This window comes from Lepidochelys kempii, chromosome 16 (assembly GCF_965140265.1).
Source record: "Lepidochelys kempii isolate rLepKem1 chromosome 16, rLepKem1.hap2, whole genome shotgun sequence".
Lineage (NCBI taxonomy): Eukaryota > Metazoa > Chordata > Testudines > Cheloniidae > Lepidochelys > Lepidochelys kempii.
The window spans coordinates 22598814-22619070 of NC_133271.1; the positions used below are offsets into that span (position 1 = coordinate 22598814).

The following is a 20257-nucleotide window of genomic DNA, read 5'->3' on the forward strand; positions in this document are numbered from 1 at the left end:
TAATGGGTAGTGGGTGTGTACAATGGGAAGAGTTGGTCTCTTTCCATAATAAACATTTGGCAAAGCTTGCTGACTTCTCAATTGTTGTCACTTTGGACTGTGACTACAATCCAACTGCCACCTCTACTGGGCAATCCTCACAGCAGAACTGGGTCAATCCCTCCTGCTAATCCACGTGCAGGAAAGAAAATTCAACTCCTGGTGCCACTTCAACCCATGCAGCAATGTTCTCTCCACTGCAAAGCACTAGAGGATAAAACACTCGTTGAAAATGAAAAACAATCGTTCCTCCGTATCCTCAGTCCCCGGTCTCCAGTGACCACAAAACATAGATGGACACTGGCAGATACAAACCACAGTCTAAACCCAGAGAGCTGCAACTCTGCCACCACTGTGACAGAGACATGGAAGCACAGAGATGCTTTCCCCTCCAGTGTCTGAAAGACGGGGTTTCCTGAGATTTCCTCAAATGATCAGGAGCCCTAAAAGCTGCCTCTTCAAAAAGAGACGAAGAAAACCAGTGCCTGACCCTGGGAGAAAGGAGAGAGGCCGAAGTCAGTATCACACCGCATAGCGGCTTGCCCTGGGATACAGAATGGACCGTGCCGACAAATGGACACAGGGAATCAAACCCGGGACTCAGCATTTGGCGCGCTCTTGGGCAGGTCAGACCCTCCTCCCCGCTGGACACCACGGGGGCCTGCCTTTTCCTTGCCCTTTGGCATCACTTGCCTAGCCTGTGGTGCCGACAAAGTCTCATTCAATATTGCAGGAAGGGAATGCCAACGCTGGGTAGCGCAGGGCCTGGGCCAGGTGAGCTGGATGGTGGGAGAGCCGGGAAAGACCCCCAGAGGATCTTGCCCAATAATATCCTTGGCAGGGAAGTGTCTGTTGGTGCTCGAATGCCAGGGAGGGGAAAAGTAAGTGTGTGTTGGGTAGAAAGGTGAGTGTCACAGAGAGGCAAAAGAGTGGGTGTGTCACGGTGAGCAGGGGGAAAGAGTGAGTGTGTCAGGATGAAGGGGAGGCAAGAGTGAGTGTGTTGGGGTGCGATGAAAGGAAAGAGTGAGTGTCAGAGTGAGTGAGTGTGTCAGGGTGAGCAGGGGAAGTGAGTGTGAGAAGGGGAAGAGTGAGTGTGTTAGGGTGAGAGGGAAAGAAAGAGCGTTGGGGTAAGAAGGGGAAGAGTGAATGAGTGTCAGGGTGAGCGGGGGAAGAGTCAGTGAGTGTGTCAAGGAGAAGGAAATAGTGAGTGGGTCAGGGTGAGCAGGAGAGGAGTCAGTGAGTGTGTCAGGGTGAGCATGGGGAAGAATGTGTCAGGCTGAGCCGGAGAAGAGTGAGTGTGTCAGGGGGAAGGAAAAAGTGAGTGGGTCAGGGTGAGCACAGGGAAGAGTGGGTCAGGCTTAGCAGGGGAAGGAAAGAGTGAGTGTGTCCGGCTGAATGGGAGAAAAGTGAGTGAGGAGTGTGTCAGGGGGCAGGAAGAGTCAGTGAGTATGTCAGGAGGCAGGAAGAGTCAGTGTGTCCAGCTGAGTGGGAAAAGAGTGAGTGTGTTGGGGGGAGGCCGAGTCCGTGTGTCAGGGGGAAGAAGAGTGTGTCGGGGGGAGTGTGTTGGGGGGAGTGTGTCAGGGGGGAGGAAGGGGGAAGTGAGTGTGTCAGGGGAGGAAGAGTCCGTGAGTGTGTCGGGGGAGGAAGGGGGGAGTGAGGAAGGGGGGAGTGTGTCAGGGAGAAGAAAGAGTGTGTCGGGGGAAGGAAGGAGTGAGTGTGTCGGGGGGAGGAAGAGTCGGTGAGTGTGTCAGGGGGAGGAAGGGGGGGTGCCAGGGGGGAGGAAGGGGTGAGTGTGTCGGGGGAGGAAGAGTCAGTGAGTGTGTCAGGGGGAGGAAGGGGTGAGTGTGTCAGGGGAGGAAGAGTCAGTGAGTGTGTCAGGGGAGGAAGGGGGGTGTGTCGGGGGGAGGAAGGGGGGAGTGTCAGGGGGAGGAAGGGGGGAGTGTGTCAGGGGAGGAAGTCAGTGAGTGTGTCAGGGGAGGAAGGGGGGGTGCCAGGGGGGAGGAAGGGGGGGTGCCAGGGGGGAGGAAGGGGGGGTGCCAGGGGGGAGGAAGGGGTGAGTGTGTCGGGGGAGGAAGAGTCAGTGAGTGTGTCGGGGGAGGAAGGAGGGTGTGTCAGAGGGAGGAAGGGGGGGTGCCAGGGGGAGGAAGGGGGGTGTGTCGGGGGGGAGGAAGGGGTGAGTGAGTGTGTCAGGGGGAGGAAGGGGGGGTGCCAGGGGGGAGGAAGGGGTGAGTGTGTCGGGGGGAGGAAGGGGGGGTGCCAGGGGGAGGAAGGGGGGTGTGTCGGGGGGGAGGAAGAGTCAGTGAGTGTGTCGGGGGGGGAAGGGGTGAGTGTGTCAGGGGGAGGAAGGGGTGAGTGTGTCAGGGGAGGAAGAGTCAGGGGGAGGAAGGGGTGAGTGTGTCAGGGGAGGAAGAGTCAGTGAGTGTGTCAGGGGAGGAAGGGGGGGTGCCAGGGGGGAGTAAGGGGGGGTGCCAGGGGGGAGGAAGGGGTGAGTGTGTCGGGGGAGGAAGAGTCAGTGAGTGTGTCGGGGGGAGGAAGGGGGGTGTGTCGGGGGGAGGAAGGGGGGTGTGTCGGGGGGAGGAAGGGGGGTGTGTCGGGGGGAGGAAGGGGTGAGTGAGTGTGTCAGGGGGAGGAAGGGGGGGTGCCAGGGGGGAGGAAGGGGTGTGTGTCAGGGGGAGGAAGGGGTGAGTGTGTCGGGGGGAGGAAGGGGGGGTGCCAGGGGGAGGAAGGGGGGTGTGTCGGGGGGGAGGAAGAGTCAGTGAGTGTGTCGGGGGGAGGAAGGGGTGAGTGTGTCGGGGGGAGGAAGGGGTGAGTGTGTCGGGGGGAGGAAGGGGGGGTGCCAGGGGGGAGGAAGGGGGGAGTGTCGGGGGGAGGAAGGGGGGAGTGTCGGGGGGAGGAAGGGGGGAGTGTGTCAGGGGGAGGAAGGGGTGAGTGTGTCGGGGGGAGGAAGGGGTGAGTGTGTCGGGGGGAGGAAGGGGGGGTGCCAGGGGGGAGGAAGGGGGGAGTGTCGGGGGAGGAAGGGGTGAGTGTGTCAGGGGAGGAAGAGTCAGTGAGTGTGTCGGGGGGAGGAAGGGGGTGTGTCGGGGGGAGGAAGGGGGGAGTGTCGGGGGGAGGAAGGGGTGAGTGTGTCAGGGGAGGAAGAGTCAGTGAGTGTGTCAGGGGGAGGAAGGGGTGTGTGTCGGGGGGAGGAAAGGGGGGTGCCAGGGGGGAGCAAGGGGGGTGTGTCGGGGGGAGGAAGGGGGGAGTGTCGGGGGGAGGAAGGGGGGAGTGTGTCAGGGGGAGGAAGGGGGGGTGCCAGGGGGGAGGAAGGGGGTGTGTCGGGGGGAGGAAGGGGGGTGTGTCGGGGGAGGAAGGGGGGTGTGTCGGGGGGAGGAAGGGGTGAGTGTGTCAGGGGAGGAAGAGTCAGTGAGTGTGTCGGGGGGAGGAAGGGGGGTGTGTCGGGGGGAGGAAGGGGGGAGTGTGTCGGGGGGAGGAAGGGGGGTGTGTCGGGGGGAGGAAGGGGTGAGTGTGTCGGGGGGAGGAAGGGGTGAGTGTGTCGGGGGGAGGAAGGGGGTGTGTCGGGGGAGGAAGGGGGGGTGCCAGGGGGGAGGAAGGGGGGGTGCCAGGGGGGAGGAAGGGGTGAGTGTGTCGGGGGGAGGAAGGGGTGGGTGTGTCGGGGGGAGGAAGGGGGGTGTGTCGGGGGGAGGAAGGGGGGTGTGTCGGGGGGAGGAAGGGGGGGTGCCAGGGGGGAGGAAGGGGGGGTGCCAGGGGGGAGGAAGGGGTGAGTGTGTCGGGGGGAGGAAGGGGGGAGTGTGTCGGGGGGAGGAAGGGGGGAGTGTCGGGGGGAGGAAGGGGGGTGTGTCGGGGGGAGGAAGGGGTGAGTGTGTCGGGGGGAGGAAGGGGGGTGTGTTGGGGGGAGGAAGGGGGGAGTTTCGGGGGGAGGAAGGGGGGAGTGTCGGGGGGAGGAAGGGGGGAGTGTCGGGGGGAGGAAGGGGGTGTGTCGGGGGGAGGAAGGGGGGTGTGTCGGGGGGAGGAAGGGGGGTGTGTCGGGGGGAGGAAGGGGTGAGTGTGTCAGGGGGAGGAAGGGGGGTGTGTCGGGGGGAGGAAGGGGGGGTGCCAGGGGGGAGGAAGGGGGGTGTGTCGGGGGGAGGAAGGGGGGTGTGTCGGGGGGAGGAAGGGGGGTGTGTGTCAGGGGAGGAAGAGTCAGTGAGTGTGTCAGGGGGAGGAAGGGGGGTGTGTCGGGGGGAGGAAGGGGTGAGTGTGTCAGGGGGAGGAAGGGGTGAGTGTGTCAGGGGAGGAAGAGTCAGTGAGTGTGTCAGGGGGAGGAAGGGGGAGTGTCGGGGGGAGGAAGGGGTGAGTGTGTCAGGGGAGGAAGAGTCAGTGAGTGTGTCAGGGGGAGGAAGGGGGGAGTGTGTCGGGGGGAGGAAGGGGTGAGTGTGTCGGGGGGAGGAAGGGAGAGTGTCGGGGGGAGGAAGGGGGTGTGTCGGGGGGAGGAAGGGGGTGTGTCGGGGGGAGGAAGGGGTGAGTGAGTGTGTCAGGGGGAGGAAGGGGTGAGTGAATGTGTCGGGGGGAGGAAGGGGTGAGTGTGTCGGGGGGAGGAAGGGGTGAGTGTGTCAGGGGGAGGAAGGGGGGTGTGTCGGGGGGAGGAAGGGGGGGTGCCAGGGGGAGGAAGGGGGGGTGCCAGGGGGAGGAAGGGGGGGTGCCAGGGGGGAGGAAGGGGGGTGTGTCGGGGGGAGGAAGGGGGGAGTGTCGGGGGGAGGAAGGGGTGAGTGTGTCAGGGGGAGGAAGGGGGGTGTGTCGGGGGGAGGAAGGGGGGTGTGTCAGGGGGAGGAAGGGGGGGTGCCAGGGGGGAGGAAGGGGGGTGTGTCGGGGGGAGGAAGGGGGGTGTGTCGGGGGGAGGAAGGGGGGTGTGTGTCGGGGGGAGGAAGGGGTGAGTGTGTCGGGGGGAGGAAGGGGGGGGTGCCAGGGGGGAGGAAGGGGTGAGTGTGTCGGGGGGAGGAAGGGGTGAGTGTGTCGGGGGGAGGAAGGGGGGTGTGTCGGGGGAGGAAGGGGGTGTGTCGGGGGGAGGAAGGGGGTGTGTCGGGGGGAGGAAGGGGTGAGTGTGTCAGGGGAGGAAGAGTCAGTGAGTGTGTCAGGGGGAGGAAGGGGGGAGTGTCGGGGGAGGAAGGGGTGAGTGTGTCAGGGGAGGAAGAGTCAGTGAGTGTGTCAGGGGGAGGAAGGGGGGAGTGTGTCGGGGGGAGGAAGGGGGGAGTGTGTCGGGGGGAGGAAGGGGGGAGTGTGTCAGGGGAGGAAGAGTCAGTGAGTGTGTCGGGGGGAGGAAGGGGGGAGTGTGTCGGGGGGAGGAAGGGGGGAGTGTCGGGGGGAGGAAGGGGGTGTGTCGGGGGGAGGAAGGGGGTGTGTCGGGGGGAGGAAGGGGTGAGTGAGTGTGTCGGGGGGAGGAAGGGGGGTGTGTCGGGGGGAGGAAGGGGTGAGTGTGTCAGGGGGAGGAAGGGAGAGTGTCGGGGGGAGGAAGGGGTGAGTGAGTGTGTCGGGGGGAGGAAGGGGTGAGTGAGTGTGTCGGGGGGAGGAAGGGGTGAGTGAGTGTGTCAGGGGGAGGAAGGGGGTGTGTCGGGGGGAGGAAGGGGGTGTGTCGGGGGGAGGAAGGGGTGAGTGAGTGTGTCGGGGGGAGGAAGGGGTGAGTGAGTGTGTCAGGGGGAGGAAGGGGGTGTGTCGGGGGGAGGAAGGGGTGAGTGTGTCGGGGGGAGGAAGGGGGGTGTGTCAGGGGGAGGAAGGGGGGTGTGTCAGGGGGAGGAAGGGGTGAGTGTGTCGGGGGGAGGAAGGGGGGTGTGTCGGGGGGAGGAAGGGGGGAGTGTCGGGGGGAGGAAGGGGGTGTGTCGGGGGGAGGAAGGGGGGTGTGTCGGGGGGAGGAAGGGGGGTGTGTCGGGGGGAGGAAGGGGGGTGTGTGTCAGGGGAGGAAGAGTCAGTGAGTGTGTCAGGGGGAGGAAGGGGGGTGTGTCGGGGGGAGGAAGGGGTGAGTGTGTCAGGGGGAGGAAGGGGTGAGTGTGTCAGGGGAGGAAGAGTCAGTGAGTGTGTCAGGGGGAGGAAGGGGGGAGTGTCGGGGGGAGGAAGGGGTGAGTGTGTCAGGGGAGGAAGAGTCAGTGAGTGTGTCAGGGGGAGGAAGGGGGGAGTGTGTCGGGGGGAGGAAGGGGTGAGTGTGTCGGGGGGAGGAAGGGGTGAGTGTGTCGGGGGGAGGAAGGGGGTGTGTCGGGGGGAGGAAGGGGTGAGTGAGTGTGTCAGGGGGAGGAAGGGGTGAGTGAATGTGTCGGGGGGAGGAAGGGGTGAGTGTGTCAGGGGGAGGAAGGGGGGTGTGTCGGGGGGAGGAAGGGGGGGTGCCAGGGGGAGGAAGGGGGGGTGCCAGGGGGGAGGAAGGGGGGTGTGTCGGGGGGAGGAAGGGGGGAGTGTCGGGGGGAGGAAGGGGTGAGTGTGTCGGGGGGAGGAAGGGGGGTGTGTCGGGGGGAGGAAGGGGGGTGTGTCAGGGGGAGGAAGGGGGGTGTGTCGGGGGGAGGAAGGGGGTGTGTCGGGGGGAGGAAGGGGTGAGTGTGTCGGGGGGAGGAAGGGGGGGGTGCCAGGGGGGAGGAAGGGGTGAGTGTGTCGGGGGGAGGAAGGAGTGAGTGTGTCGGGGGGAGGAAGGAGTGAGTGTGTCGGGGGGAGGAAGGGGGGTGTGTCGGGGGGAGGAAGGGGGTGTGTCGGGGGGAGGAAGGGGGTGTGTCGGGGGGAGGAAGGGGGTGTGTCGGGGGGAGGAAGGGGGTGTGTCAGGGGAGGAAGAGTCAGTGAGTGTGTCAGGGGGAGGAAGGGGGGAGTGTCGGGGGAGGAAGGGGTGAGTGTGTCAGGGGAGGAAGAGTCAGTGAGTGTGTCAGGGGAGGAAGAGTCAGTGAGTGTGTCAGGGGGAGGAAGGGGGGAGTGTGTCGGGGGGAGGAAGGGGGGAGTGTGTCGGGGGGAGGAAGGGGGGAGTGTGTCGGGGGGAGGAAGGGGGGAGTGTCGGGGGGAGGAAGGGGGTGTGTCGGGGGGAGGAAGGGGGTGTGTCGGGGGGAGGAAGGGGTGAGTGAGTGTGTCGGGGGGGGGAAGGGGGGTGTGTCGGGGGGAGGAAGGGGTGAGTGTGTCAGGGGGAGGAAGGGAGAGTGTCGGGGGGAGGAAGGGGTGAGTGAGTGTGTCAGGGGGAGGAAGGGGTGAGTGAGTGTGTCGGGGGGAGGAAGGGGTGAGTGAGTGTGTCGGGGGGAGGAAGGGGTGAGTGTGTCGGGGGGAGGAAGGGGTGAGTGAGTGTGTCGGGGGGAGGAAGGGGTGAGTGAGTGTGTCAGGGGGAGGAAGGGGGTGTGTCGGGGGGAGGAAGGGGTGAGTGAGTGTGTCGGGGGGAGGAAGGGGTGAGTGAGTGTGTCGGGGGAGGAAGGGGTGAGTGTGTCGGGGGAGGAAGGGGTGAGTGTGTCGGGGGGAGGAAGGGGTGAGTGAGTGTGTCGGGGGGAGGAAGGGGTGAGTGAGTGTGTCGGGGGGAGGAAGGGGTGAGTGAGTGTGTCAGGGGGAGGAAGGGGGTGTGTCGGGGGGAGGAAGGGGTGAGTGTGTCGGGGGGAGGAAGGGGGGGTGCCGGGGGGAGGAAGGGGTGAGTGAGTGTGTCGGGGGGAGGAAGGGGTGAGTGCGTCGGGGGGAGGAAGGGGGGAGTGTGTCGGGGGGAGGAAGGGGGGAGTGTGTCGGGGGGAGGAAGGGGGGAGTGTCGGGGGGAGGAAGGGGGTGTGTCGGGGGGAGGAAGGGGGTGTGTCGGGGGGAGGAAGGGGTGAGTGAGTGTGTCGGGGGGGGGAAGGGGGGTGTGTCGGGGGGAGGAAGGGGTGAGTGTGTCAGGGGGAGGAAGGGAGAGTGTCGGGGGGAGGAAGGGGTGAGTGAGTGTGTCAGGGGGAGGAAGGGGTGAGTGAGTGTGTCGGGGGGAGGAAGGGGTGAGTGAGTGTGTCGGGGGGAGGAAGGGGTGAGTGTGTCGGGGGGAGGAAGGGGTGAGTGAGTGTGTCGGGGGGAGGAAGGGGTGAGTGAGTGTGTCAGGGGGAGGAAGGGGGTGTGTCGGGGGGAGGAAGGGGTGAGTGAGTGTGTCAGGGGGAGGAAGGGGTGAGTGAGTGTGTCGGGGGGAGGAAGGGGTGAGTGTGTCGGGGGGAGGAAGGGGTGAGTGTGTCGGGGGGAGGAAGGGGTGAGTGAGTGTGTCGGGGGGAGGAAGGGGTGAGTGAGTGTGTCGGGGGGAGGAAGGGGTGAGTGAGTGTGTCAGGGGGAGGAAGGGGGTGTGTCGGGGGGAGGAAGGGGTGAGTGTGTCGGGGGGAGGAAGGGGGGGTGCCGGGGGGAGGAAGGGGTGAGTGAGTGTGTCGGGGGGAGGAAGGGGTGAGTGTGTCGGGGGGAGGAAGGGGGGGTGCCGGGGGGAGGAAGGGGTGAGTGAGTGTGTCGGGGGGAGGAAGGGGTGAGTGTGTCGGGGGGAGGAAGGGGGGGTGCCGGGGGGAGGAAGGGGTGAGTGTGTCGGGGGGAGGAAGGGGGGGTGCCAGGGGGGAGGAAGGGGGGTGTGTCAGGGGGAGGAAGGGGTGAGTGAGTGTGTCGGGGGGAGGAAGGGGTGAGTGAGTGTGTCGGGGGGAGGAAGGGGTGAGTGAGTGTGTCGGGGGGAGGAAGGGGGAGTGTCGGGGGGAGGAAGGGGTGAGTGTGTCAGGGGGAGGAAGGGGTGAGTGTGTCGGGGGGAGGAAGGGGGTGTGTCGGGGGGAGGAAGGGGTGAGTGTGTCAGGGGGAGGAAGGGGGGTGTGTCAGGGGGAGGAAGGGGGTGTGTCAGGGGGAGGAAGGGGTGAGTGAGTGTGTCGGGGGGAGGAAGGGGTGAGTGTGTCGGGGGGAGGAAGGGGGGGGTGCCGGGGGGAGGAAGGGGTGAGTGAGTGTGTCGGGGGGAGGAAGGGGTGAGTGTGTCGGGGGGAGGAAGGGGTGAGTGTGTCAGGGGGAGGAAAGGCGGGTGCCAGGGGGGAGGAAGGGGTGAGTGTGTCAGGGGGAGGAAGGGGTGAGTGAGTGTGTCAGGGGGAGGAAGGGGGAGTGTCGGGGGGAGGAAGGGGTGAGTGTGTCAGGGGGAGGAAGGGGGGTGTGTCGGGGGGAGGAAGGGGTGAGTGTGTCGGGGGGAGGAAGGGGGGGTGCCAGGGGGGAGGAAGGGGTGAGTGTGTCAGGGGGAGGAAGGGAGAGTGTCGGGGGGAGGAAGGGGTGAGTGAGTGTGTCAGGGGGAGGAAGGGGTGAGTGAGTGTGTCGGGGGGAGGAAGGGGGGGTGCCAGGGGGGAGGAAGGGGTGAGTGAGTGTGTCAGGGGGAGGAAGGGGGGATGCCAGGGGGAGGAAGGAAAGCTCGCGGCGCGGGCCCGGGGGAGCGGAGCCCTGGCCGGCCAGGCGAGGCGAGGCGAGGCGAGGCCAGGCGAGGCGGGGCGGGGCGGGGCGGGGCGAGGCGAGCCCGGCCGATCCCCTCCCCCGGGCGGGGTGCGCGAACCGCCCCTTAAGGGCGGCGGGGGCCGCCCCTTGGCGGACGGGCCTGAGTTCGGGGCTGACTTCGCCGCGTCCCCGGCCGGCCGCGGAGGCGCAGCCCGGCCTCGAGGGTCCCCGGGCAGCATGGAGCCGAGCTGGCTGCTGGGGGGCGCAGCCCTGCTGCTGCTGCTGCTGCTGCTGCTGCCCGCGCTGCTGGCGCTCAGCCCCGCCGCCCGCTTCCAGCTCAAGATCGGCGTCTACTGCGTCCTGTGCCTGGCGGCCTCGGCGCTGGCCGTCCCGCTCTGCCTGCTGCGGCACGGCGGCCGCACCGTGCGCAACATGAGGCGAGTGCGGCGGGAGCGGGGGGGCCCCGGCCCCGGCCCCGCTCCGCCTCCGGCTGAGCCGGCTTGGGAAGCGCCCCCCGGTGGGGAGCCGGGCGGCCGAGCCCCCCGCGCAGCCTGTGGGGAAACTGGGGGGGGAGCGGGCGAACCTGCTGAGCGAGGGGGGCCTTGGCTGGGCCCTTCGGGTGCTGCTCGCTCGTGTGCCCCCCACCGGGGACCCGCCAGCTCCACTGACCCTGCTCTGGCCCTTGCGCGCCTGGGCTGGGGGGGCGCTCAGCGCTTTAAAGGGGGGCTTGTTTGCCAGCTGGGTGTGACGGGGCGGTCGCTGGGTCCTGGGGCCGCTTGTGAGCACGCCTCTGTGCCGCTCGGCCCTGCCGTTAGCCAGTGTGGAAAGGCTCCGCACCCCGAAACGAGTCTTGTGTTGTAACCCCAGCGTTGTCCTCGTGATAGCCCGGTTGGACTCGCCCTTCCTTCAGTGATGGCCCCATCCAGTAGTCATGGTGCTGCAATCCTTTGCTGTCAACGCAACAGCTAGGTCACAAATACTGTGTTGTGACAGCTCTGAATGACTTGAGTAATAGGAGGCTAAAACAGGTAACTGCTTTCTGTTGGCTTACAGGCCTTGGTAGCAGGCAACACTGGGAGGAGGAAGAGCTAGGATGTTAATGCCCCCTCCCCCCAACCCCCAAAAACAACACACCTCCTTAGAGGCTTACAACCAAAGCACTGACGGCTTTTGTGGTTAGGTACTGTAAGCTATGGAACTGTGGCCCATTTACCACGAGTAGCTTGCCAAGGGATGTCAGGCCACAGGGTGCTGGCTCTCTTCCTTTCCAGTTGTTAACCTGCATTAGAAGGTGCGATGGCTAAAAATACATTAAATACTTTCCTAACCTTGTTTGTCCCTGTATCCAGTTGCTGTTGCAGCCCCAAGGATTCATAGATACTAAGGTCAGAAGGGACCATTATGATCATCTAGTCCAACCTCCTGCACGGCGCAGGCCACAGATGTTAAAGCTATTGCAAATTGGCAGAGAGGTGACCTGTGTCCTTATGAAGGAGAGGTCTTCATGAAGTTTCTGTTAAGATGTGATCTGCCCCATAAACATCCTTGGGACTCTTTATTATTAGAATGTCCTCCTTTCTGCTTCTTAGGTGTGTAGTTTTGTTTTGAAGTGGGAGTGTGGATTTTCTATAGCTTTAATGCATTCAGTTGCTAGTTGGAGGACATGTATTAGTTGGACAGAGGTTTTTTAAATACTGTATGACTCAAGCAGTTTTAATCTGTTCAGTTTTTTATCCACCCCATTGCCTAGAGTCAAACACAGCAGGCTGAGGGGGTGATCTGTTAGATTGAGTAACTTGTCACTTACGCAATAATGCACCTGATTACTGAAATCGCCAGAGGAGGATGTGAAAGCTTGGAAGTCACTTAACATAAAAGAAAGGTAGTGAGCTGTGTTCGGGCCTAGGTAACCTGTTCCAGTTGGAGCCCTGATTTGTTTTGCCTCTGCTTAACAATCTGTCCCAACTCACATTTAGCTCAGATACTCCGCTTCCTTCTCCAGACCTGAAGAAGAGCTCTGTGTAACTCAAAAGCTTGTACTTTATTGGACCAACTTCTGTTGGTGGAAAAGATAAGACTTCTGTTTGCATTGCTACATTTAGAGGTTATGTTGCTCTGATTCTGACAATGTTCAGTCCTGGTTGGGGTGAGGATCTTCGGGAAATCGCTTAGTCACACAAGAACACTTTTTTTGAGAACACTTGGGACTTTCACAGCTGTAGTATCTTTTTGATCATGCTGGTTCTGGTACTCCTGAAAGTGGTGTTGTACAGAGTCCAGACAAGCTGAAGATGGCTGTAGAATTTCCTGTCACTGTCCTGATTTACTTGGGAGATAGATCCCCTGACTAAACAAAAGTGTCTTTGCTTTTGCAAGGGGGAGACCGAGGGGGGGGGGAGAGAAGCAGGGAGGGCAACTGAAAAGAGACACTCCATATTACCATTTCTTGTTACAGGCACATATGTGTCCTGACCACGTCCCAGAAATCTACAAATGTGAAAAATCCATTGTGGTAGCAGGGAGCTAAGGTGCAGGTGTGATGGATTTAGAGTGGGGTAGTAAATTATTTTTATTTTTTTTTCTCTGGACAAAAAAATAAGTACATATTTTTGAGGTCTGTTCAAAAGCGTCTGGCAGTCCAGATTTGGTGCTGGTTTGCCTATTGACGAACCCTGATTTAGAATGGCTGTACAATAATTAATGAATACTGTATGTTGCCCAGGTTATTGGGATGCTTACTGTATGACTGTATTTGTTTAGTTTAATGGAGGGCTGGGGTGGGGAGAAAATGGCTCAAGACAGGCCACTGCTCGGCAGACGCTTGAGAATTAGGAGATGATGCCAGGACAGGAAAGGGCCTCAGAATACAGGCCATCAGAGGAGTGGTGGCAGGTTTAAAAAGGAACACTATGGGCGATGGGGTGTATTTTGGCAAGTCAGACTGCGATGCAGGAACCTGCTAAGGTGTCTGTAGAAGCTAGGCCTGCCTAGGTTACCATCAGAGGATTCTTAGGTAAGATAGACATGCTGGTAGACTCTTTTTAACATCTAAATGCTTTGTTCCTACTGCAATATAAACAGTACTTGGTTTTAAGAAGGCTGTTTTGTCACTGTAGAATCTGTAGACTATTGGTCAGACGCCTTTGGAGTCCAGCCAAAAACGCAGTCAAACCTGCGGGATAAGAATGGCTGATAGGCCGGCCCCTAGGTAAGAGTTGGAGAACTGTGGCATTCCACCCCAGGAGAGGTAAAGGCGTGAGAGGTGCACTCAGACCAGCAAGTGTTCAGAGGTGCCGCTAGTCCTATAACTGACAGGACTGTATTGAACTAGAGCAGGACCGTAAAGCCTTTCCCTCAACTGGGAAATGCTGTTGCTCACTCCATGCTGACGCCACTTGGCTGTATTGGGAGCCTTCCTGTCAAAGGGCTGCTGGCTTTTTAAACCATCCTTGGGATCCCTGCTCAGAGCAAAGTTAAACCTCTTTATTCCCCAGATATGTCCATCTACAGTTATAGCTGTCGCTTCTGAAAGTGGTGTGTCCCTTTGCTCTTGTCTGTATGTTGGAGCTTGGCTACCAGATTCTGCTTCTGTTCTCTCTACACACAGTGCACATGTGGCAGCTTCATGTTTATGTCCGCTGCCACGGTCCTCTTTCCCCATGCCTCCCCACTCCTCAAAAAGTAGTTTGAAACAGCAGTGATTATGGGTTAGTTCAGCATGAGGGTGCTTCTGCATTGGGGTCATATGAGGTTAATTATAATCTTGTGAGCAACCAAAGGAGTTTTCAGAGAGCAAACACGGATCTATCCTGACGCATAAAACGGTCAGCTTTGTCTGTTAACTCTCAAGTGTGTATCTGGAGGTGCTGTCTTTTGAATAAGATGTGAAAACACGGGGCTGACCGGTCGGTATCTAAGCGGCCCCTCTTCTGAAGTGTAGGGATGTTAACCTTTTCGAGTCCTAGCCAAATTCTAGTTGTGGTTTCACATCTGTAAATTCCTTGGATGGTTTCCATGGTCTGACATCCTTATTCATGTCCCATCTCTAATTGTAGCTGTGTGCTATTAAGCAGCTTCTGTGTACCACCCTGGAGGTAGCTATGTGTTAGTGGTAGGTGGAATGACATGCCCCTGGATAGTAAATAAAGATGGTCTGAGACAAGCGAGTGGTTTTTTTGTAGTCTCACTACAGTGCAATGGTAATAATCCTGTTGTGGAAGTTTAGTAGCTAGAGTGTGACTTCTATTGGTACATGATGTAATCTGGGATGCAGAAGCCAGAACTCTGTGTTGAGCTTGCATGTGAGCAAAATGAGTTGATTCAGAATGGCTGTTTCCCTGCATGCTTCAAATCTATATTTTAAATGCAAAGGTGTAGCTGTCAAAACAGTGCCCTGGTACTGCTGTATACCTTTTTACAGCAGTGGCCTGCCATGGCCAGAGATAGGAATAGTCTACCTAGTTTTCCCTTGAGCTGCACGCAACAATCCCTGCATCTTTGTGTCCACCTCTTAAGCCATTCATAGTGCACAACAACAGATACTGATCTCTCAAAACTCAGGAACCGCACTGCATGTTACCTACTTGTATCTGACCTATCTATTGGCTGTTTACATATACAGCTGTCTCTTACAGAACACTAGTCTAACAGGAACCAGTATTATTGTGCTAAAGAATATTTCTGCAAAGTATATACAACATACTTCAGCTGAGGATACAGAAGGGCTTGTAGGAACCACCACAAAACTGAAAGACACCTCAATCTATTGAGACTATACAACTGTCCTTTCAAAGCAGCCCGAAAGTGTGCTTGATGTAAAAGTACTTTTATAAAAGCAAAAACTTCTTCTCCTGGGCTCTTGCTGTTGATCTCGCTACCATGACCTCTCTTTAGATCTGGAGGAAGGAAGAAAAATCTAATTGTACTTCATTTGACCTCCGAGGCGGTGTTCTAATGTTGTCAAAGCAACCGCTGTACTTGAAAGGAAAGTCCTGCTACAATGAGATGTTTAAAATTTCCTTGGGTCATTCACTGAGAACTCTGAATCTTTCATCACTTTCCGATGTGTATATTTCTTGAGATCTTGCCTTCTGTGTGGACCATTGAGTCTTTCTGACAGATCAACAAAATAAAAATTCTGTTGCCTTGATAAAAAGCGTTCTGTAGCCGTGGGTAAAAAATATCGGCACGTTGGGGAAATTTTCTTTATGATATCATAGCGTTTGTAGTTGCAACACTTTGGTCTGAAGACTTTTTCACTTCAGAAAGAGAACAATATTCAAGGGCTTTCCCTTTTCCAACAAGCATTCTTTGGAGAGCTGACTGACTTGTCCTTGTTTGGCTCTGCTGGCTGTCTGTTTTTTAAATTAGTTCTCCCTATATCACCACCCAGACATCTCAACTACTCTGGTCTCCTTTCCCTTGCCTACGTGTGTGTGGGGGCGGGGGTGGTGGTAGGGAAGCAAAACTGCAGTAGAAGTGTGGTGGGAGAGTCAAGAGCCTGGATCCCTGGAGTGATAGGTTTGGCCCTCCTGCGTGAGGGGTGGGTCTGAAGGATTTTTCACCAGAGTGGGTGGGGAGTTGAGACCAGCAAGAATAGTGACTTGTGTAGAGGGACTGCAGGCAAGAGAGTGAGCAGAGGACTGACATGGCAGATGGGGGAAACTGAAGACAAGATTTTTAGAGTGGTAGCTATGTTAGTCTGTATCAGCAAAAATAACGAGGAGTCCTTGTGGCACCTTAGAGACTAACAGATTTATTTGGGCATCAGCTTTTGTGGGTTCGTCAGATGCAAGATGTAACTATTCCGATAACCAGGTACTGTACTTCCTCAAAATGAGTTTTTTGGGATGGGGAATGCAGTGACTCAATGCATGTAAAGGCATACAAATAAGCCACCGTCCTCCACTTCCTGGGATGTTGCCAGCATGGCCCTGCGTGCTGCAAAGGTTATACACAACTGACCTAACACAGTTCTGCAGTTACAAACGCCCCTGGGAAATGATCCAAGTAGAACTGTCTTTCATGGAATTAAAAGTCCAGTGGAAATGATTTCATTAAGATTCAGAGGGTTGTAGAACTGTCTCTATCTTGGTGTTAAACTAAACTGTGCCCCTTTAACTGTAAATGTGTGTTGTACCAGCATGCTGCTTGTGTAACGCAACCGCTGCACTAGCTGCCTACCTAGTGCTGCTCTGTGGTGGTCATGCATCCTGGCAGGCGTATGATGACTTGCTTTGCAGTCTATGAACTCTGAATGTATTGTGCCATGTTAGCAGGATCGTTCCCTCTGAGACATGCCAATGCCCCGGCCCTCTGATTGGATGAAAAGACTAAGCACAATGATGAGAATTACTATCCTGCACAAAGTATCACACTTTTTATAGATGTGGGGCATCAAGGTGCAGAGGCTCTCAGGGCCACAAAGGGTATGTCTGCACTGCAATTAAAAACCTGCAGCTGGCCTGCCGTAATGCTATGCCTCGAGGCAGCGCTGGTTCTGGGATCTCAATATTGGGGGTGGGGGGGGGGCGGAAGGTAAGCTGGTATTTTGGTGCCCCTGGGTATTACAGTTAAACAACCTTTCAGGAGTCCTGGGCCAATTACCACCCAGGGTGGCAGATAGTGCTGGGCCTGCCTAGAGGCAAACTGCCTTCTGAGGAAAGCTGGTGGTGGGGGCTCCTGGCTTTAACTTGTTGTGGTTAGAACAAAGGTCAAGTTATTTTAAAGTCCAGCTCCACTGTGTCGGGATTGCACATGCTGAATGAGAGACTTTCTGGCATAGCCGCTTCCTGGATTGTCTGTGAGCCAAGTCCCCTGCTGGGAGGGGGAGAGTATCCATGTTGCATCTCCTGTTTGGTACAGGTTTCAGAGTAACAGCCGTGTTAGTCTGTATTCGCAAACAGAAAATGAGGACTTGTGGCACCTTAGAGACTAACCAATTTATTTGAGCATAAGTTTTTGTGAGCTACAGCTCAATTCATCGGAAGTGAGCTGTAGCTCACGAAAGCTCATGCTCAAATAAATTGGTTAGTCTCTAAGGTGCCACAAGTCCTCCTTTTCTGTTTGGTACAGAATACACTATTGCTGTAGATAAGGGGCGGGGCTGGGCTGACCCTGCCTTTTCCAGGAAGGACAGGTGCCAGGCTTTACAGCAGAGCTGACGGTTAGTTTGGGGGCTGGTGTTCTGAGCACAGCTGAACTGCCTGTGACTCTGTGTGTGTGTGTACGTACTTGAAATAGTGTTGTGCCTTGGTATTTCTGTAAGCAGTTAGTGCCTAATTCAGCTTTGTGTTTCAGCTCTGATCCAGATGAATTGAAGTGTGAGCTGTGCACCTGCAGAAGCTCTGGATTCAAACTTTGAGTTATGGGACCCAAATGTTTGCTGGGTTAATTCCGTACCCAGGTGCCAGTGATTCCTGTACTGTTGTCTTCAGGTAGCATCACTGAAGTCAGTGCAGTTTATTCTCAGTCTATCTCCAAAGGTGGTAGGAAGGGTAGAGGGTGGGTGTGTGTGTGTGTGTGTGTGTGTACACCTGCACACACATCTGGGAGAGTGGGGGTCATGGTATGAGGAGTAAGTGTGTAGATTTTGGCTTTTAACCCTTAGCACTAGTCTCCGGGCATGTCACCTGGCTCCATTCTCTAGTCTCTGCACCTAGACTAGTGGATTAAGGTTTAACCTGCACTGATGAAAGTTGACTAAATGAATGATGCACACAGCTTAGAGATACCCATGGCAGGCTTTATGGCCTGGTACAGAGATCCTTGCCCCTGCCGCTGATTCAACTCCTGGCTCCATAACGTCAAACCCAACATGACCGAGAAGAGGTCACTGTGTGCCAACGTGAGGCTCAGATGTCACTCGTTACACACAGCCGATTGTGAAATCCCATTAAAGCTGCCAACATGTAGCCTGCCCCATTAGAACTTCAGAAGCATGAAATGCACCCTGCATTGACAATATATTCTGGTGCTGGGGGAGGGGGGTGCACTGCAGTTAGACACCCGCAGCTGGCCTGTGCCAGCTGACACAGGGCTCAGGCTGTGGGGATGTTTTAATTGTGGCATGGAAGGTCTACACCAGAACGTCTGGCTTGGGCTGCAGCCAGAGCTCTGGGACCCTCCCACCTCACAGGGTCCTAGATTCCAGGCACCAGCGTTAACACTGCAATTAAACAGCCCCACAACGCAAGCGTTGTGAGTCTGAGTCAGCTGGCACAGGCCAACTGTGGGGGTTTTAGTTGCTGTGTAGACATGCCCTTGGAAATACATTCTTAGGTCTCTGATAACATGTTGGTTGATTAATTAGACTTAATGTTTTAGTTTAACAATCAAGTGTGGCTTGTTGAGGCTTGTGAAATCCAGTCTGGTGGTCAGGAAGCTCTCTCAGGTGAGGGCCTGTGACTTGTACGGAACGTAAGTGTCTCGTTTTAAAATAAGAACTTGGCCTCTGGCATGTAATGTTGAAAAGAACCTTACAAACATGAAGCGAGCACAGCTGAGCCAGTGTTGTTTACACACACAGAGCAGAGGCCCTGGAGTGACATCGGGGATCTGACAAAGCTGCAGCAGGTTGGCTGCTCTTTCTAACCCTGTGGGCAGCCATGAAAACTATCAGCTAGGTCAGTTTAGTACAGCTGCTACTCCGTAAGACTGAGCAGCAGTAGGGTCAGGAACTGGAGGAAGACAGACAGGATTTATCTGTACTACAGACTACAAAGCCTGGACAGTGTAGCTATGCCGGTAGAAACCCCTAGTTACCCCATCTGAGTAACCAGGGAGGTAAAGGAATGCCGTTTCCTCCTGTCCCCTGCGGACTCTCTCACTAGCATGAGGCTTATGACCTTTGTAATACTGTCCCCACATGTACTGGAGGAAATCCTAGCTGCAATGCCCCTCCTCTTGCCCAGTTAGTGTTGCTGAATGAGTCGGGCCCTGTGTGCTCTGGCTCTGCTCCAGATCAGTACTTCACCCTTTATGGTCTGAGCAGTTTCAGGACAACCCCCTCACATGTTGTGCAACCTGGACCTTCCTCTTACAACATCAAGCCACCCCCTCATTCTTGCCAGTATGTGCTCTTGGTTAATATGTAACCAGCTCCTCCTGCTGCTTTCTGCAGAGCCCTAGTTTCCTGAGCAGTGACCTCTCCTCTGGTTTGGTGAGGGAAGGAAGGTGGAGTTGGAAATTGGGTCATTCTCATGGCTAGGATACTGGTGATCCTTGTGCTGACTTAGTCACATTGACTCTCCTAACCCCACCACACAGTCCTTTTGACTTTGTGCCTGGAGTGAGACAAAATGGGCTAAACCTCTGCCTCTGATTCCTGCAAAGAACGAATTGGTGTGTGTGTTTGTGCATGCTAGTTCTGAGCAATTGCCAGTCTCCTGTTCGTTCCTCTTATAGTAAAATGATCTGTCAAGATGCAGACTTGAATGCAGCCTGGGTTGGTAATCACTGGAGGTTTCTATTTGAGTGTGTGGAGCACTGGCTCATTCGGACACCTTGAGAACCAGAAAAAAGGAAACCTACTTTATTTGTAGCTTCTCAGTGTGACAGGGTCAGGCCAGATAGCTACAGGAGAATTTTTTGTTTTGTTTTTTGGGGGTGGGGGTTTGGTTTTTTGCAGGAGCATTTTCTTTATTTACATATAGAAAATATTTTCCCGAAGCATCATTTACTTCAGAGGAATGAACCTAGATGAGTGGGTAGCACTGATACCAGGTCTGCGAGGTGTTTCACTGGCTTGTAAGTGATGGAAAACTCACCCAGGTAGTGGCCAATCATCTCGGGCTTGATTTCCACCTGGCAGATATAGTAGCCCCAGGTTAAGTAGGTTCTTTTTCCCTGGGTAAGGTAACAGGGAAGGTTCCAGAACTTTCTGGAAACAATTAAGGCAGACAGGCTGATTAGAACATCTGCAGCCAATCAAGAAGCTGCTAGAATCAATTAAGGCAGGCTAATCAGGGCACCTGGGTTTAAAAAGGAGCTCACTTCAGTTTGTGTGGCGCATGTGGGGAGCTGGGAGCAAGAGGCGCGGGGAGCTGAGAGTGAGAACGCGGACTGTTGGAGGACTGAGGAGTACAAGCATTATCAGACACCAGGAGGAAGGTCCTATGGTGAGGATAAAGAAAGTGTTGGGAGGAGGCCATGGGGAAGTAGCCCAGGGAGTTGTAGCTGTCACACAGCTGTTCCAGGAGGCACTCCAGACAGTTGCATTCCACAGGGCCCTGGGCTGGAACCTGGAGTCGAGACTAGGCCCAGGTTCCCCCAAACCTCCCAACTCCTGGTCAGACACAGGAGGAGCTGACCTGGACTGTGGGTTCACAAAAACGGCCAAACTGAGGGCTGCCGTGAATCTCCGAGGCGAGCAAATCCGCCAATAAGCGCAAGACCCACCAAGGTAGAGGAGGAACTTTGTCACACCAGACAGGAGCCATTAGCTTCACCCTGGAGGCCAGTTGGTCTCCTGGAGGCCAGTCCATGGACTGTGATTCACTGAATTAAATGACAGGTTTCAGAGTAGCAGCCATGTTAGTCTGTATTCGCAAAAAGAAAAGGAGGACTTGTAGCACCTTGGAGACTAACCGATTTATTTGAGCATAAGCTTTCATGAGCTACAGCTCACTTCATCGGATGCATTCAGTGGAGCTGTAGCTCACGAAAGCTTATGCTCAAATAAATTGGTTGGTCTCCAAGGTGCCACATGTCCTCCTTTTCTTTTTACTGAATTAAATTAATCTCATCTCAGTCCCCTTCTCTGTGGGTCCGTGTCCCTGGTGCAAGCCACTCCTGCAGCTGGAGGAAGTGGGGCTTTCTCACAAGTCTTGGCGTAGACACTGTGCGGGGTAGGCCACAG

At 57.0% G+C, this 20257-nt stretch overlaps 1 protein-coding gene across 1 annotated transcript in view; it reads left to right on the top strand.

Annotated features, from left to right (window-relative positions):
• The first annotated feature begins 9517 nt into the window (after window positions 1-9517).
• AGPAT2 (1-acylglycerol-3-phosphate O-acyltransferase 2) overlaps window positions 9518-20257 on the top strand; it is a 28989-nt gene continuing 18249 nt past the window's right edge. Inside the window, exon 1 of the mRNA XM_073314781.1 lies at window positions 9518-9836. Coding sequence (XP_073170882.1) covers window positions 9637-9836 — 200 coding nt within the window. The 5' untranslated portion in view covers window positions 9518-9636. The remainder of the gene's footprint in view (window positions 9837-20257) is intronic.